This window comes from Mastomys coucha, unplaced genomic scaffold (genome assembly GCF_008632895.1).
Source record: "Mastomys coucha isolate ucsf_1 unplaced genomic scaffold, UCSF_Mcou_1 pScaffold18, whole genome shotgun sequence".
In the NCBI taxonomy this organism is placed as follows: Eukaryota; Metazoa; Chordata; class Mammalia; order Rodentia; family Muridae; genus Mastomys; species Mastomys coucha.
Genome location: NW_022196900.1, coordinates 88,635,247 through 88,647,435, shown reverse-complemented (window position 1 = coordinate 88,647,435; position 12,189 = coordinate 88,635,247). Strand labels below are relative to the sequence as shown.

The 12,189-nt window shown below is 45.9% G+C and overlaps 1 protein-coding gene, 1 long non-coding RNA gene and 4 other non-coding genes across 8 annotated transcripts in view; 1 reads left to right on the top strand and 5 right to left on the bottom strand.

Moving 5' to 3' along the window:
• The window catches only part of Trnau1ap (tRNA selenocysteine 1 associated protein 1), a 15,746-nt gene extending 7,287 nt beyond the window's left edge, over window positions 1-8,459 (top strand). Inside the window, exons 5-9 of one of the 2 annotated variants that reach the window (XM_031378905.1) lie at window positions 345-476; window positions 2,368-2,487; window positions 7,007-7,169; window positions 7,342-7,375; window positions 8,222-8,459. In XM_031378905.1, coding sequence (XP_031234765.1) covers window positions 345-476; window positions 2,368-2,487; window positions 7,007-7,169; window positions 7,342-7,375; window positions 8,222-8,358 — 586 coding nt within the window. In that variant the 3' untranslated portion in view covers window positions 8,359-8,459. The remainder of the gene's footprint in view (window positions 1-344; window positions 477-2,367; window positions 2,488-7,006; window positions 7,170-7,341; window positions 7,376-8,221) is intronic. The other variant, XM_031378906.1, reaches the window with a different exon arrangement.
• Window positions 8,460-8,728: 269 nt separating this feature from the next.
• LOC116096755 lies at window positions 8,729-11,174 on the bottom strand. Of its 2 annotated transcripts, XR_004121096.1 has the most exons (6): window positions 11,111-11,174; window positions 10,837-11,009; window positions 9,882-9,950; window positions 9,576-9,641; window positions 9,278-9,333; window positions 8,729-8,928 (listed from the first exon to the last, which is right to left on the bottom strand). It is a non-coding gene; the product is annotated as an uncharacterized LOC116096755 (long non-coding RNA). The 2 variants fall into 2 exon arrangements; XR_004121095.1 differs by lacking the exon at window positions 11,111-11,174 and having other exon boundaries at window positions 10,837-11,087.
• LOC116097341 lies at window positions 9,005-9,078 on the bottom strand. Its single transcript, XR_004121366.1, has one exon. It is a non-coding gene; the product is annotated as a small nucleolar RNA SNORD99 (small nucleolar RNA).
• LOC116097287 lies at window positions 9,420-9,549 on the bottom strand. The gene has a single exon (XR_004121330.1). It is a non-coding gene; the product is annotated as a small nucleolar RNA SNORA61 (small nucleolar RNA).
• Window positions 9,713-9,844, bottom strand: LOC116097278. Its single transcript, XR_004121323.1, has one exon. It is a non-coding gene; the product is annotated as a small nucleolar RNA SNORA44 (small nucleolar RNA).
• LOC116097273 lies at window positions 10,310-10,445 on the bottom strand. The gene has a single exon (XR_004121318.1). It is a non-coding gene; the product is annotated as a small nucleolar RNA SNORA16B/SNORA16A family (small nucleolar RNA).
• Window positions 11,175-12,189: the final 1,015 nt, after the last annotated feature.

Here is a 12,189-nt window from a genome sequence, read left to right as displayed (position 1 = left end):
GGTTTCACTGTGTACCCTTGGCTGTACTAGAACTCATAGAGGTTGGCCTGCCTCTGGAACTTTGTAGCCCAGGCTGACCTCAAAGTCACAGAGCTCTTGATGCTTAAAGACAGACAAGTGTTGTGCAGTGTCTGGAAAAGTCAGGGCATAACTCCTTTGCCAATGCAGTGGGTGCCTGTCACTCAACACAGCACTCAGAAGGCTTTGGCAGGAGGATTGCTGGGAGTTTGAGGCCAGCCTGGACTCCATAGCAATAATTATTGTCTTAAAAAGGAAAAGTGGAGAAGGGATTCCAGACACTGACAGCAGGGTTTGACTTTTTGCTGCCTCTTCTCTTCTCTCAGCCCTGAGTACTCCCTGTTTGTGGGGGACCTGACCCCAGACGTGGACGATGGCATGCTGTATGAGTTCTTTGTCAAAGTCTACCCCTCCTGCCGGGGAGGCAAGGTGGTTTTGGACCAGACAGGCGTGTCTAAGTAAGGCCTTACCTGCTATTATTGTTACCTCTTTGTTGTGCATTCTTACCCCCTGGGGGATAGTGTAGAGACACCTAGGAGGGTGGCAGCTCAGAGTGCAAGCTTCTGAGCTAGGCAACCTGGTTTGAACCTAGCTTCATCACTGACGAGGACTGTGTACTAGACAAGTTACAGATAGTCCGTGACTATTTTCTAATCTATAAATCGAGGCAATCTAATAGTGGCACTCATATGATTGACATAAGGATTAGAGGAAGTAATATAAATAGCTGTTCATTGCTGTACTTCTCTCTGTTACTAAGGTTTCCTGCATAGTTAAAAATGTTACAGTTCAGCCTTCTGTGGCAGTGCATGCCAGTATTCCCAGCACTTAGGAAGTGGTAGACTGGAAAATCAAAGCCATCTATCTTTGAATATTTGGTGAGTTCAAGGCCAGCCTGAGCTACGTGAAACTCTTTCTTAATACACCTCCCCCTCCCCAAAGAAAAATGAAAAAGGAGCTTTCCATTCTAAAATGGAGAGACCTGTCTTGGGGGTTAAAAAGCTAAGGATTTTGAACTGAAGCCATCTTAAACTACATAGCAAGACCCTACCTTAAAAATACAAAACAAGAAAAGTCAAGCTGGACTTGTGGACGTGGCTCTGTAATCCCTGCTGCTCTGTGGAAGCACAAAGATTGCAGATTTGGGGTCTCTGTATGCTGCACAATGAGCTTAAGGGCAGCCTAAGCAATTCAGCAAAACCCTGTCTCAGAAAAAGAAAGGTGACAGCCTAGTTTACAGAGCAAGTTCCACGACGGCCTGAGTATGAAGACTACACTAGAGAAACCCTGCCTAATAATAATAATAATAATAATAATAATAATAGTAATAATAAAGACAGTCAAAAGGCTACGATGTAGTTTAGCATTAAGGAGCTTGCTTAGCGTGGACAAGGTCCTGAGTTTGATTTCCCAACTCTAGGAAGGAAGGAAGGCTCTTTTTATTTTCTTAAGTGTGCATAGAACCCAGTCATATGTCCCATTCCAAGAAAGGCTCAGTCTTTTTGTATTTCAGTACTCAGGGTTGTATCCAGGTACTTAGTGTGCCAAGCCAGAGTCCTGCCAGAGCCATGTCCTCAGTCCTGTCTCCCTGTTTTTCTTCCATGTGGCCATAGCTGGCCTCAAACTCACAGTCCCCATGTTGAGCTTCCTCAGTACTGGAATTATAGACATGCACTTCCAGCGGCCCCTAAAAAGCTGATTCTTGATTAGTGTGTTCCTTACTCTCAGGCTTCGGGAGTGTGACCTAGAGTTAAGGCCTGATTTTGTTGTGTGTGACTTCCATCAAGTTTTCAAACCTCTCTGAAGTTTAAGGTTGCTCTTTAGTGTGGGGTGGCACTCTCCACTAAAGATACTGAGATACTGGGAATGTCCTCAGCACCTTACCAGCACATGATGTCTGTTCACTATGTACTATGGCTAGGAGTACGTAGTAGGTGCTCACTAATTATGGGTGTCATGAACAATCTCTGAGTAGAGTCTGACCTCCGAGAAGCAGGAACCAGGTCTGTCGTCCATAAGTGCTTTCCGACATGCCTAGCACCACACAGCAGAAAGTAGAAAGTCTGCAGGCTGACAACACCTGTCCCCACAGCTACACTGTGGTAACAGTGACTTGGGAGGGAGCCCTGGGTGATGGTGTGGAGGAGGAAGGGGGACTAGACTGAAAGGAGGACTTCCCACAATGTCAGGACCATACTGTGCCTGAAGTTACTCCTCTGCTGTGTTTGATGGGACTCCCTCTCCCTTCCCAACCCTCTATCCTTCGTGCACCCCTCTTGTCCGTGTTTCTTCCTGTAGGCTTCATCACGCTGTGGTCTGAGTAGTGTGTTGGCTTTTTTCTCCCTCCAGGGGCTATGGTTTTGTGAAATTCACAGATGAGTTGGAACAGAAACGAGCCTTGACGGAGTGCCAGGGAGCAGTGGGACTGGGGTGTAAACCTGTGCGGCTGAGTGTGGCCATCCCTAAAGCGTGAGTCCTGCAGAGAGCTGAGGCCGAGTCAGGACATGATATGTGGGATTCGAGGCTGTAGAGAAAGAAGCAGAGGGCACAGTTGTCTTGTGCTTTGGTCAGGCTGGGTGTGGGGGACAAGCTAGTGTAGCCACACCCCCAGAAGCTATAGCTAGGGAGTTAGACATTGAGGGTAGGAACGGGGAATGCTGTTTGGTTCTGTGTCCTGACTTTGCCCAGCAGCTGCTATTGGGAAATTATAGAATTAGGTAGAATGAAGAAAAGGGGAATTTTTCTTTCAGTTTTAGCCTTATTTATATTGAAACTCCCAAAGTTCCTATTAGGGTCTGTTGCAGTGGGAATGACTGGTAAGAACAGTTGAGGCTGCAGAGATGGCTCAGCAGGTAAGAGCACCTACTGCTCTCCTAAGAGGTCCCAGGTTCAATTCCCAGCACCCACATAGTAGCTCACAACCATCTATAATTTTAGTTCCAGAGGATCCAGCACTTTCCCACAAATATACATGCAGGCAAAACACCTGTGCATATAAAAGAAAGATAAATAAATTATTTTAAGAAAAAGAATTCTAAACACCTTTTGAAATACTGTGTCTCATGTAACTATCATGCTAGGTCGTAGAAAGCTCTTGTAAGTCCAAGTGTGTATCTTACACAAACAACAAAACAGTTTTTCCATCAGTGACATCTGGAACTTATAGAGACCCACCTGCCTCTGCCTCCGCCTCCAAGTGCCGGCATTAAAGGTGTGTGCCACCAGGCCTGGGCCCTGAGTGACGTTTCTTATCCTTCAGCCAGTGCAGTACTTCCCAGCTGGTGGAGATTTCACTCACTTAGAGGAGGCATTGGTGGCATCAGAAAATCACAGAGGATGTGCTAGTGGCATCTGGGAGGTCAAAGGTAGCCACAGTGCACAGGGCAGCCCTGTAGCTAGGAGTTAGGTGGCTCATCAGACCTCTGCTGCAGTGCACAGGGCAACCCTGTGGCTAGGAGTTAGGTGGCTCACCCAACCACTGGCAGAAAGAACGAGCCTGAGAGATCTTTACCAAAATGAACAAGGGCAGCCAAACTTCTGGATAGTCCTTCCACATGGTCCTGTTGAAGCAACAGAGACTTGAATGTTCAGATGAAAGTGATCAGAGTAAGGTGTGGCCAGGAGGCCCAGCAGAGAAAGGCTGCTTTTAAAGGAAGTTGCAGGTCTAGAGAGATGTTCTTCCAGAGGACCTAAGTTCTCCAGCACCCACTTTGGGCCATTCACAGCCACCTATGACTTTAGCCCCAGGGGATCTGATACCCTCTTCTGCCCTCAATACACATCTCCACACAGAAATACATAAGTAAATCTTTAAAGTCCTTATGTTATTATTCTGAGTTGGCTGTAGTGCCAGAACTAGTGTCACACACCTGTAATTCCAGTACTCGGGGGGCTGAGATGGGGCAAGCAGACAGACTCCAGGACAGCGCTATAAAGCCCTGTGGTGCAGACAGGCAGACTGAAAACGTAAAAAGTAATTATCTCTCAACTCCCTTCCAAGGTCATATGCTACATATAAGTCAGTTACAAGTGGAAGGATTTCTTTCTTGTAACTCTGGGATTCAAACCCAGAGCCTTACATTCAGTTTTGAATTTCATAAGTAATAGTATTTTTTTCTTCACTTATTTCATATACATATTTTTCCGTGCAGTCACACACTTGTATGAATGTGGTTTTATTTGCTGTTTGGTGGCACATTGTAAGCACATTCTCTCCACTGAAGCATATTCCCGTCTGATTTTATTTTTAAATACTGCAGCGTAGTCCTTTATGTATAAGTTCTGTCCAACAATTCCTCTGTTGTCCATCATTTTGGCTGTTTCTGGTCTATTCTTGTTTGTTCTGTAATTAGACTCTGGCAATATAGCTATAAACAGAAACAAAGGCCCATCTGCAAACTTCTAATTTGTTTTATCTCTGCCACACTAAACACTGCTGTTAGTAATCTGTGCCCACCCTGGGGAGGTGCTCTCAAACCCTCAGGATAAGGATTGGCAGGCCCCGGAGAGAGCCTGAAGGAGACACAAGGAGCCCAGGTGAAGAAGATGAACCTCAGTTACTGTCAACACAGTGGTAGAGATCAATAGATTCATAAAGGAGGGGTCAAAATGGTAACTAGTGGGTATACCTGCCTAGCACTAGCAGGTAGGACCATCTGCCTGCCCACAGCCTGCAGAGAGGCATCCTGGTCTAGAGCTGGATGCTTCCGTAATCAGCAGTTGGTTTTGCTTGGCAGTAGTCCCCTTCCCTAAAAAAGGGGCTTAAAAGTGCTCAGTCTGGTGTGGCTGTCTTTGCCCTGCCTGGTGTTCTCAGCCCATGCTAACAGCTTCCCATGTGGCTTGGTTAGCATAGCAATAGGATAAACCAATCCTGAGGCAGGTGATTCTCCTGAGGCAGCCAGCTGCTTGGGGGAGTGGGCCTCTGGCTCCTGCATGGTTTTGCTGTCACAGGACACTCTGGGCTCAGATTCATGAGTGGAAACCCATTTTCATTTGCTTGAGCTTCGTTTGTGTTCCTGAGACTTTCTCAGTTAGGATCACCACTTAGATGGTAACGGGCCTGATCCTGAAGTCTGGCCATACATGGCTTTTATGTCTTGGAAAGTACTGGGCCCTTTGTAGATTTCACATTCTGTCTTTGGCTGGGAATGATGTTGGTCACAGGACCTAAAGAAGGAAGGAACGTGAGAATTGTGTGTAGCCCTGGTCCTGTAATTGGCCTCAGGCAAGTTACTGGACTTTCTATCGAGATGGTCATACTATACAGCCCTGCCTCTGCCTTCCAAGGGCTAGCATTAAAGCCATCACACCTGGCTCAAGTTTTTAATTTTTGAGACATTTTAAATCATTTTACTTATATAGTACGTGTGTGTGCCCACAAAGATGTGCACAGCACAATAAGCACAGGCCAGGGGTCAACTGTGTGGAGCTGGTTCTCTCGTCTGTGTGTGGGCGGGCAGGTTTGTGCATCTTGACCCACTGAGCCATCTGTGATTGATTCCAAACTGTTTAGAGGTTCAGCTTTCTCGTTGGAATGAAATAATACCTCTATTGCATATATCCCCAGCACTGCAAAAATCAAGTCCAAATCCCAAGTAACTCATCAAATAAGGCAGCTGGGGAGGGGAGTTCAAGGTAGAACATTGTTTAGCACGTGCAAGACTGTACTCATTCCACCCCGGCAGTTAGCATTCCTGCAGGCAGTAAGGCTGCTGCAGTGCAGGCAAGGTGATGTCATAGGCTGAAGTTTGAAATCCATCTTGAATCATCTTAAGCCCAGATTTTTTTTTAAGCTCATGATGGCCTCATTCTTTTTTTTTTTTTTAATATTTAGTTACTTTTTTATTATATATATAAGTACACTGTAGCTGTCCTTTTTTTTCTTTGGTTTTTCCAGACAGGGTTTCTCTGCATAGCCCTAGCTGTTCTGGAACTCACTCTGTAGACCAGGCTGGCCTCAAACTCAGAAATCCGCCTGCCTCTGCCTCCCAAGTGCTGGGATTAAAGGCGTGCGCCACCACTGCCCGGCTGTAACTGTCTTCAGATACACCAGAAGAAGGCATCAGATCCCATTACAGGTGGTTGTGAGCCATCATGTGGTTGCTGGGATTTGAACTCAGGACCTCTGAAAGAACAATCAGTGCTCTTGCCCAAGCCCAAATTTTTAATTTTTTTATTTTGTTTTTATCATTTTGAGGGGAAGAGGTTTCTCTGTGAAGCCTTGGAACTTACTTCGTAGACCAGCCTGTCCTCAAACTCTGCCTCCTGAGTGCTGGGATTAAAGCACTCAGGTGTGATTAGCCCAGATTTTTTGTGTTGTGCTTTCCTGAGTTTTTGCAACTGACAAAGGAAAGAGTCTCCCAAGATCTTGAGAAAGGGACTAGAGAGTTGCCTCAGTGGTTAAGAGCACTGACTGCTCTTCCAGAGGTTCTGAGTTCAATTCTGAACACCCACATGGCAGTTCACAGCTCTCAATACTGAGATCCAATGCAGAACATCCATATATGTAAAATGCATAAACAAACTTTTTTTTTTTTAAGATTTATTTTATGTGAGTACACTGTCACTCTGCTCAGACACACCAAAGAGGACATCGGATCTCATTATAGATGGTTGTAAGCCACCATGTGGTTTCTGGGAATTGAACTCAGGCCCTCTGGAAGAGCAGTCAGTGCTCTTAACCACTGAGCCATCTCTACAGCCCAACAAACCTTTTTGTAAAAGAAGGATTTAGAAAAAAATAAAAATAAAAAGGCCTGACAAGGCAGAGAGCTGAGCCAGAAAAGGCCTTCATCCTAAGAGCCTGGATTCTGCAGGCATACTGCCTAGGTTTCTGTTTGTTCCTTAGTCATGTATGTAGCTCTGGACCAAGCACTTAAAACACTCTGTTCTGTGTTCCCAACTGTATGGCAGGGATGGGATAGGGAGTGTGCTGGACAGTATGCCTGGGTCAAGGGAAATGTCCTCTTCTGGTTTTGTTTCATGTAAGGAGCCGTGTAAAGCCAGTTGAGTACAGCCAGATGTACAGTTACAGCTACAATCAGTATTACCAGCAGTACCAGAACTACTATGCCCAGTGGGGCTATGACCAGAACACAGGCAGCTACAGCTACAGCTACCCCCAGTATGGCTACACCCAGAGCACCATGCAGGTAACGCAACCCTTGGGTCTCAGTTTGCCTCCAGGGACCACATTCTCCACAGAAAATTGCTCATGGGCTTGGGCTTTGAAAAAATGGGGAGGGCTGGAGAGATGCAGTTCCACTTGTCCATAGCCAGCCAGGATTTTCTCAGGTTCCTCATTGCCCTGTCTTCTCTTAACAGACATATGAAGAGGTCGGGGATGATGCTCTGGAAGGTGAGTCCCTGCATGCCTCTGTCAGCTGTCAGAGGGACCAGCTAGCCTCAGCTAGATGCTGAGTGACACCAAGGATGTGTGTGCTTGCTTCTTGTTGGTTTTCAAGACATTCTCCGTGTGGTCCTGGCTGGCCAGGAACCCAGAAATCCGCCTGCTTCTGCCTCCCAAGTGCTGGGATTAAAGGGTCCTCAGTTCTTAATGTTTAATTTTTTTTTTAAAGATTTTTATTTTATTTACTTTTTTATGTGTATGAGTACACTGTAGCTCTACAGATGGCTGTGAGCTATCGTGTGTGGCTGCTGGGAATTGAACTCAGGACCTCTGATGGCCCTGCTCCCTCCAGCCTAAGTCACTGTAGCTGTCTTCAGACATACCAGAAGCGGGCATCAGATCTCATCACAGATGGTTGTAAGCCATCATGTGGTTGCCGGGATCCGAACTCAGGACCATTGGAAGAGCAGTCAGTGCTCTTACCTGCTGAGCCATCTCGCCAGCCCAATGTTTAATTTCTTAAATGTTTTTCCAAGTCCAAATATCATTTTTTAGGTTTTACAGTATGCTGTAAAACAGTATAACAGGATACTGTAGCTCTCTTCAATCACACCAGAAGAGGGCATCGGATTTTGTTGCAGATGGTTTAAGATGGTTGTGACCTCTGGAAGATCAGTCTAGTACTTATCTACTGAGCTGCCTCTTCTGCCCAAATCTCTTTAAAGCCCCCAGGCAGGTGTGGCCTTGAGACCTGGAAGGGGAGCTGTCATGCATCTTCCTCAGACAACCCTCTAGGAAGCCTGAACCCTCTTTGCACCTGCCATACACTGATCTTATCCTTGCCTTTTCCTGCAGACCCAGCACCACAGCTGGATGTGACTGAGGCTAACAAGGAGTTCATGGAACAGAGCGAGGAACTGTATGATGCACTGATGGACTGTCACTGGCAGCCCCTGGACACCGTGTCCTCAGAGATCCCTGCCATGATGTAACCAGGACAAGAAGGCAGAGGCAATGATCCCATTTTTTTATTGTGAAGCTTTTATCTTTTTGAAAGTGATTTATATCATTAATAAATTACTGCTTCCTGAAATTGTGGGCCACTTCATCTGTATTGAAAGCCATAGAACTTTATTTCACCAGCCATTGCCTTTGCTAGGTCCCACATTTAAAGAAACCCTTTTCAATGCCAATTATAATTAGGAATGACCACTTTAGAGGTTAGCAGGGCCTCACTAGGGCTGATTTCAAAGTGGAAACCATGATCAGCAGAAATAAAAACCTCTAGCCCCCATAAAATCTATAAAGGTTGGCTAGACAAAGAATATGGATGTCATGGGACAGATAAAGTTGGCCTTTAAATCCAGTTGCAGAGACACTTCCCAAAAGTCTTTATTAAACAAATTACATGTTAAGTGACAAAGTACTACACTTTTCCAAATGAGGTTTCTCTATGTAGACAAGGCTGGCCTTGAACTCAAAGGTGTGACTGCTGCTCTTATCCCAAAGGCTGCCTGGCTAAGTATTAGCCAAAGGCTTCTGCTATCTTCAGGGTGGTCTTTCTGAAAAGGAAGTGCAAGGCCTTGTTAGTTCCACCCTCACTCAGACTCAACCCCCTCCCATCAGGCTTTTCCTAAGAACTGGTCTCAGTCCCATATCCGCATTTCTCATCCATAGATGTCCAGTGATAATGGGTTTCATCATGGACCAGTGTCTGATGTCTCATGTAATGGTCTTCAATGGGCAAATACTAGCCAAACCACAAGGTTTGCCCCAGATGTCAACACCTATGTAATCCAGCACACGCAGGCCAGACATGAATTCCAGCCAAGTATTGGCTAGCCTCTACAAACCCGAAATTCTGCTATACTACTTAGGAACAGGGTTTATAAGTCTTTAACGCAAGCTTACCCAAGTGTAGACCAAATAAATCATCTACAATAGCTGATTCACTGGTTACATGGCCCCTAAAAAGAAAAAGAAAACATATAAGCCAGCCAGCACTTAGCATTGCTACTGCCCAAGGGCATTTTTAGCTTTTAAGTTATCCCAGGGATGTTTGAGCCTGGCCTGCGGCTCTGCAGCAGGCTGCATCACTGTGAGGCCAGTCTCAGGGTGTTCTTCCTCCTTAACGACCACCAAGACCAGTGTCTAGATCCGATGGGAAAGGGAAACCGGAGGGTCAGGCTGTCTCAGACACCAACTTTACCTTCATTTAACGAAGCCGAACCTGACAGGCTGTTTTCTCAGACGCTAAGAACCTCTCAAGTGTAACCTGTGAAGGAACATTTGTTGTGAATACCACGAAATAGAGTATCACAGGTAGACAGCCCGACATAAATATATATATATAGGAAAGCTGAGTGGCAGCTGCAGGCACTGTGATGACCTGGGCTGTCAAAGTCTCTCCACTGTTACTCTGGCATGCAGTTGGAGATCCCATGGCTACAAGGAGCCACAGCCCTTGGAAACATGCTTCATTTCTCCCCTAGTAATCCAACTAAACTGAGCTTACCCGGCCCTTCTGCTGTGTCCTTGTCGTATCCTCTGATGTCCTTCCTTAACACAATCTTCACCTGAACAGCTAAGATGAACGGCAACAGAATTATCCTCAATAATCTTGTTCCATATTCCCAGTCCTTATCTTACAGGGAATGTGACAGTGACCAAGGCATTGCTATATACCAATAGATATTGGAAGGCTCAACCTATTTTCAAAACGATTTTTTGTTGGCTTGTATCACACATATGCTGCTAATATATTTGAATTTATGGTTTCTCAAAACATACATTTTTAAATGTAGGCCTGAACTATTAATTGGGCTCGGGGACTCACCAGTCTCCTCTACCCACGGAGTGCTGGGAATAAAAGCCTCGGACCAATACACCAGTTTGTTTTGAATAATAAAGATCCCTACGTACTCCGCAGTAACCGTAAGGCGGAGCTGTCTTTTCCCAATATGTTGCAGATCAGTTATAAGAAACAGAACCGCGACCGTCAAGGAAAATTGTTTCTCTGGGCCTCCTTTTTGACCACAGCAGCTATGTAGAAGCAGCTGCAGCTTCGATAAGGGCCACAGACTGTGATAGTGGTAACTAGACCTCAAACCCACAAGCCACCTGCCTCAACACCGTCTACAGGAAATGCCTGAAAACAGCAATCCTGTGAGCTCCGAGGCTCCTAGTCTTAATCCATGCAGCTTTAGACATTGGAACAGGTTCCTGACTATAACACAAAGCAGTCTCAAATAAATGACCCTACTGCCTCCAAACAAAAAGCTTTTTAACGTGCTGTAGATATCAGGGTAAGCTGAATAAAATGGCGGCTTTCGGGAATCAGAAAGTGAGAAAGCCGAGGTTGTACACATGCCTTACCCAACTCTGTAGGGGTAATTCCATGACAAGCTCCTGACTTTTCTTTTTAATACTATGATTAACATAGGGATCACCCCCAAGCACGCTGCACTCACCGGTCAAAAGGCGCGGTCGACAGGCCGCTGAATTATCACTGCGCATGCGGCCATTATGACCCGTGCTTCCATCGCCGAGATGGAGAAACCGGGTTCCTTCGCGGCAGGCTCTGTACCCCGCAGCCTCGGAGGAAGCATCCGGAGATGCGGGCCGCGGGAGGTGAGCTGGGGAGCTGGGAGAATGGGAGACAAAATTGGGTAGAAGTACAAGGTGCCATAGAGTACCCAGAGGAGGACCGCGGGTGAAGGAAAAAGGACTGAGAAGGGCCTGCACCTGGATTATATACGCTCGCGCCCTCAACAGCGTCTGCGTCATCCACCTGCCGCACGGTGCCTCTGGGAAATGTAGTTCTAAGCACAGCCTGGTTCCTGCTCCTTACCTGGCCCTGATCATAGTGGCTTCCCCCTGGGCCAGAAGGCTCAATTCATATCTCAGACCAGCTGCCATCCCTGCGGATTAAGTCCCCAGGAGACTTTGAATTAACACCGATCTTAGAAAGGCTTTTCCGACCGGAGCATCCGGGATGCCCGAGAGAATAACGAGATGCTGACAGGTCTTCTTAAAGGAGGACCCAGGTAGATGCACTATTTGTTCAAAGCTTGTTTCCTTTGCTGCTATGTATTTTCTAAGCACCTGATGTTTACGCTGGCCCCAATTATTCCATCTCATGTTCATACACACCTTGTGTACAGGCTTCACGATTATACCCTTTTCATAGGGATTGAAAAATGGATCACCTTGGTAAACTAGACTCAGTGCAGCTTGGGCAAAGTAAAGTGTGTGGTCCTTTGCTCTTGGGATGAATAAATGATGAATGAATGATTGTCAACTTAAAAGCATATATGGTAAATGGACTGGAGAGATAGCTTGGTGAGTGACTGCATGAAGCCATGAGTTAATATCCCACTCCAATGTCTGTGCTTCTGATGATCATGGAAGTCTGTTAGCCCAGCACTGCGGAGGTGAAAGGAGGACTAAAAATATTAAGGGAAGGCAGTGGTGGCATACGCCTTTAATCCCAGCAGAGGCAGGCACATTTCTGAGTTCGAGGCCAGCCTGGTCTACAGAATGAATTCCAGGACAGCCAGGGCTACACAGAGAAACCCTGTCTCAAAAAAACCAAAAAATAAAAAAAAATAAAAAAAAAGATACTCTTTAAAACATTAAGGGAAGGTGTTTCTTTGCTTATTTCTTTTGGTTTTGCTTTTTGGTTTTAAGATAGGAGCTTCCTATTATGTTGCTCTGCCTGTCCTAGAACTTACTATGTAGACCAGACTGGCCTTAAATTCACAAAGATCTACCTGCCTCTGCCTCTGCCTCACAGTGCTGGAATATGTTAAGGTAAATTTTGA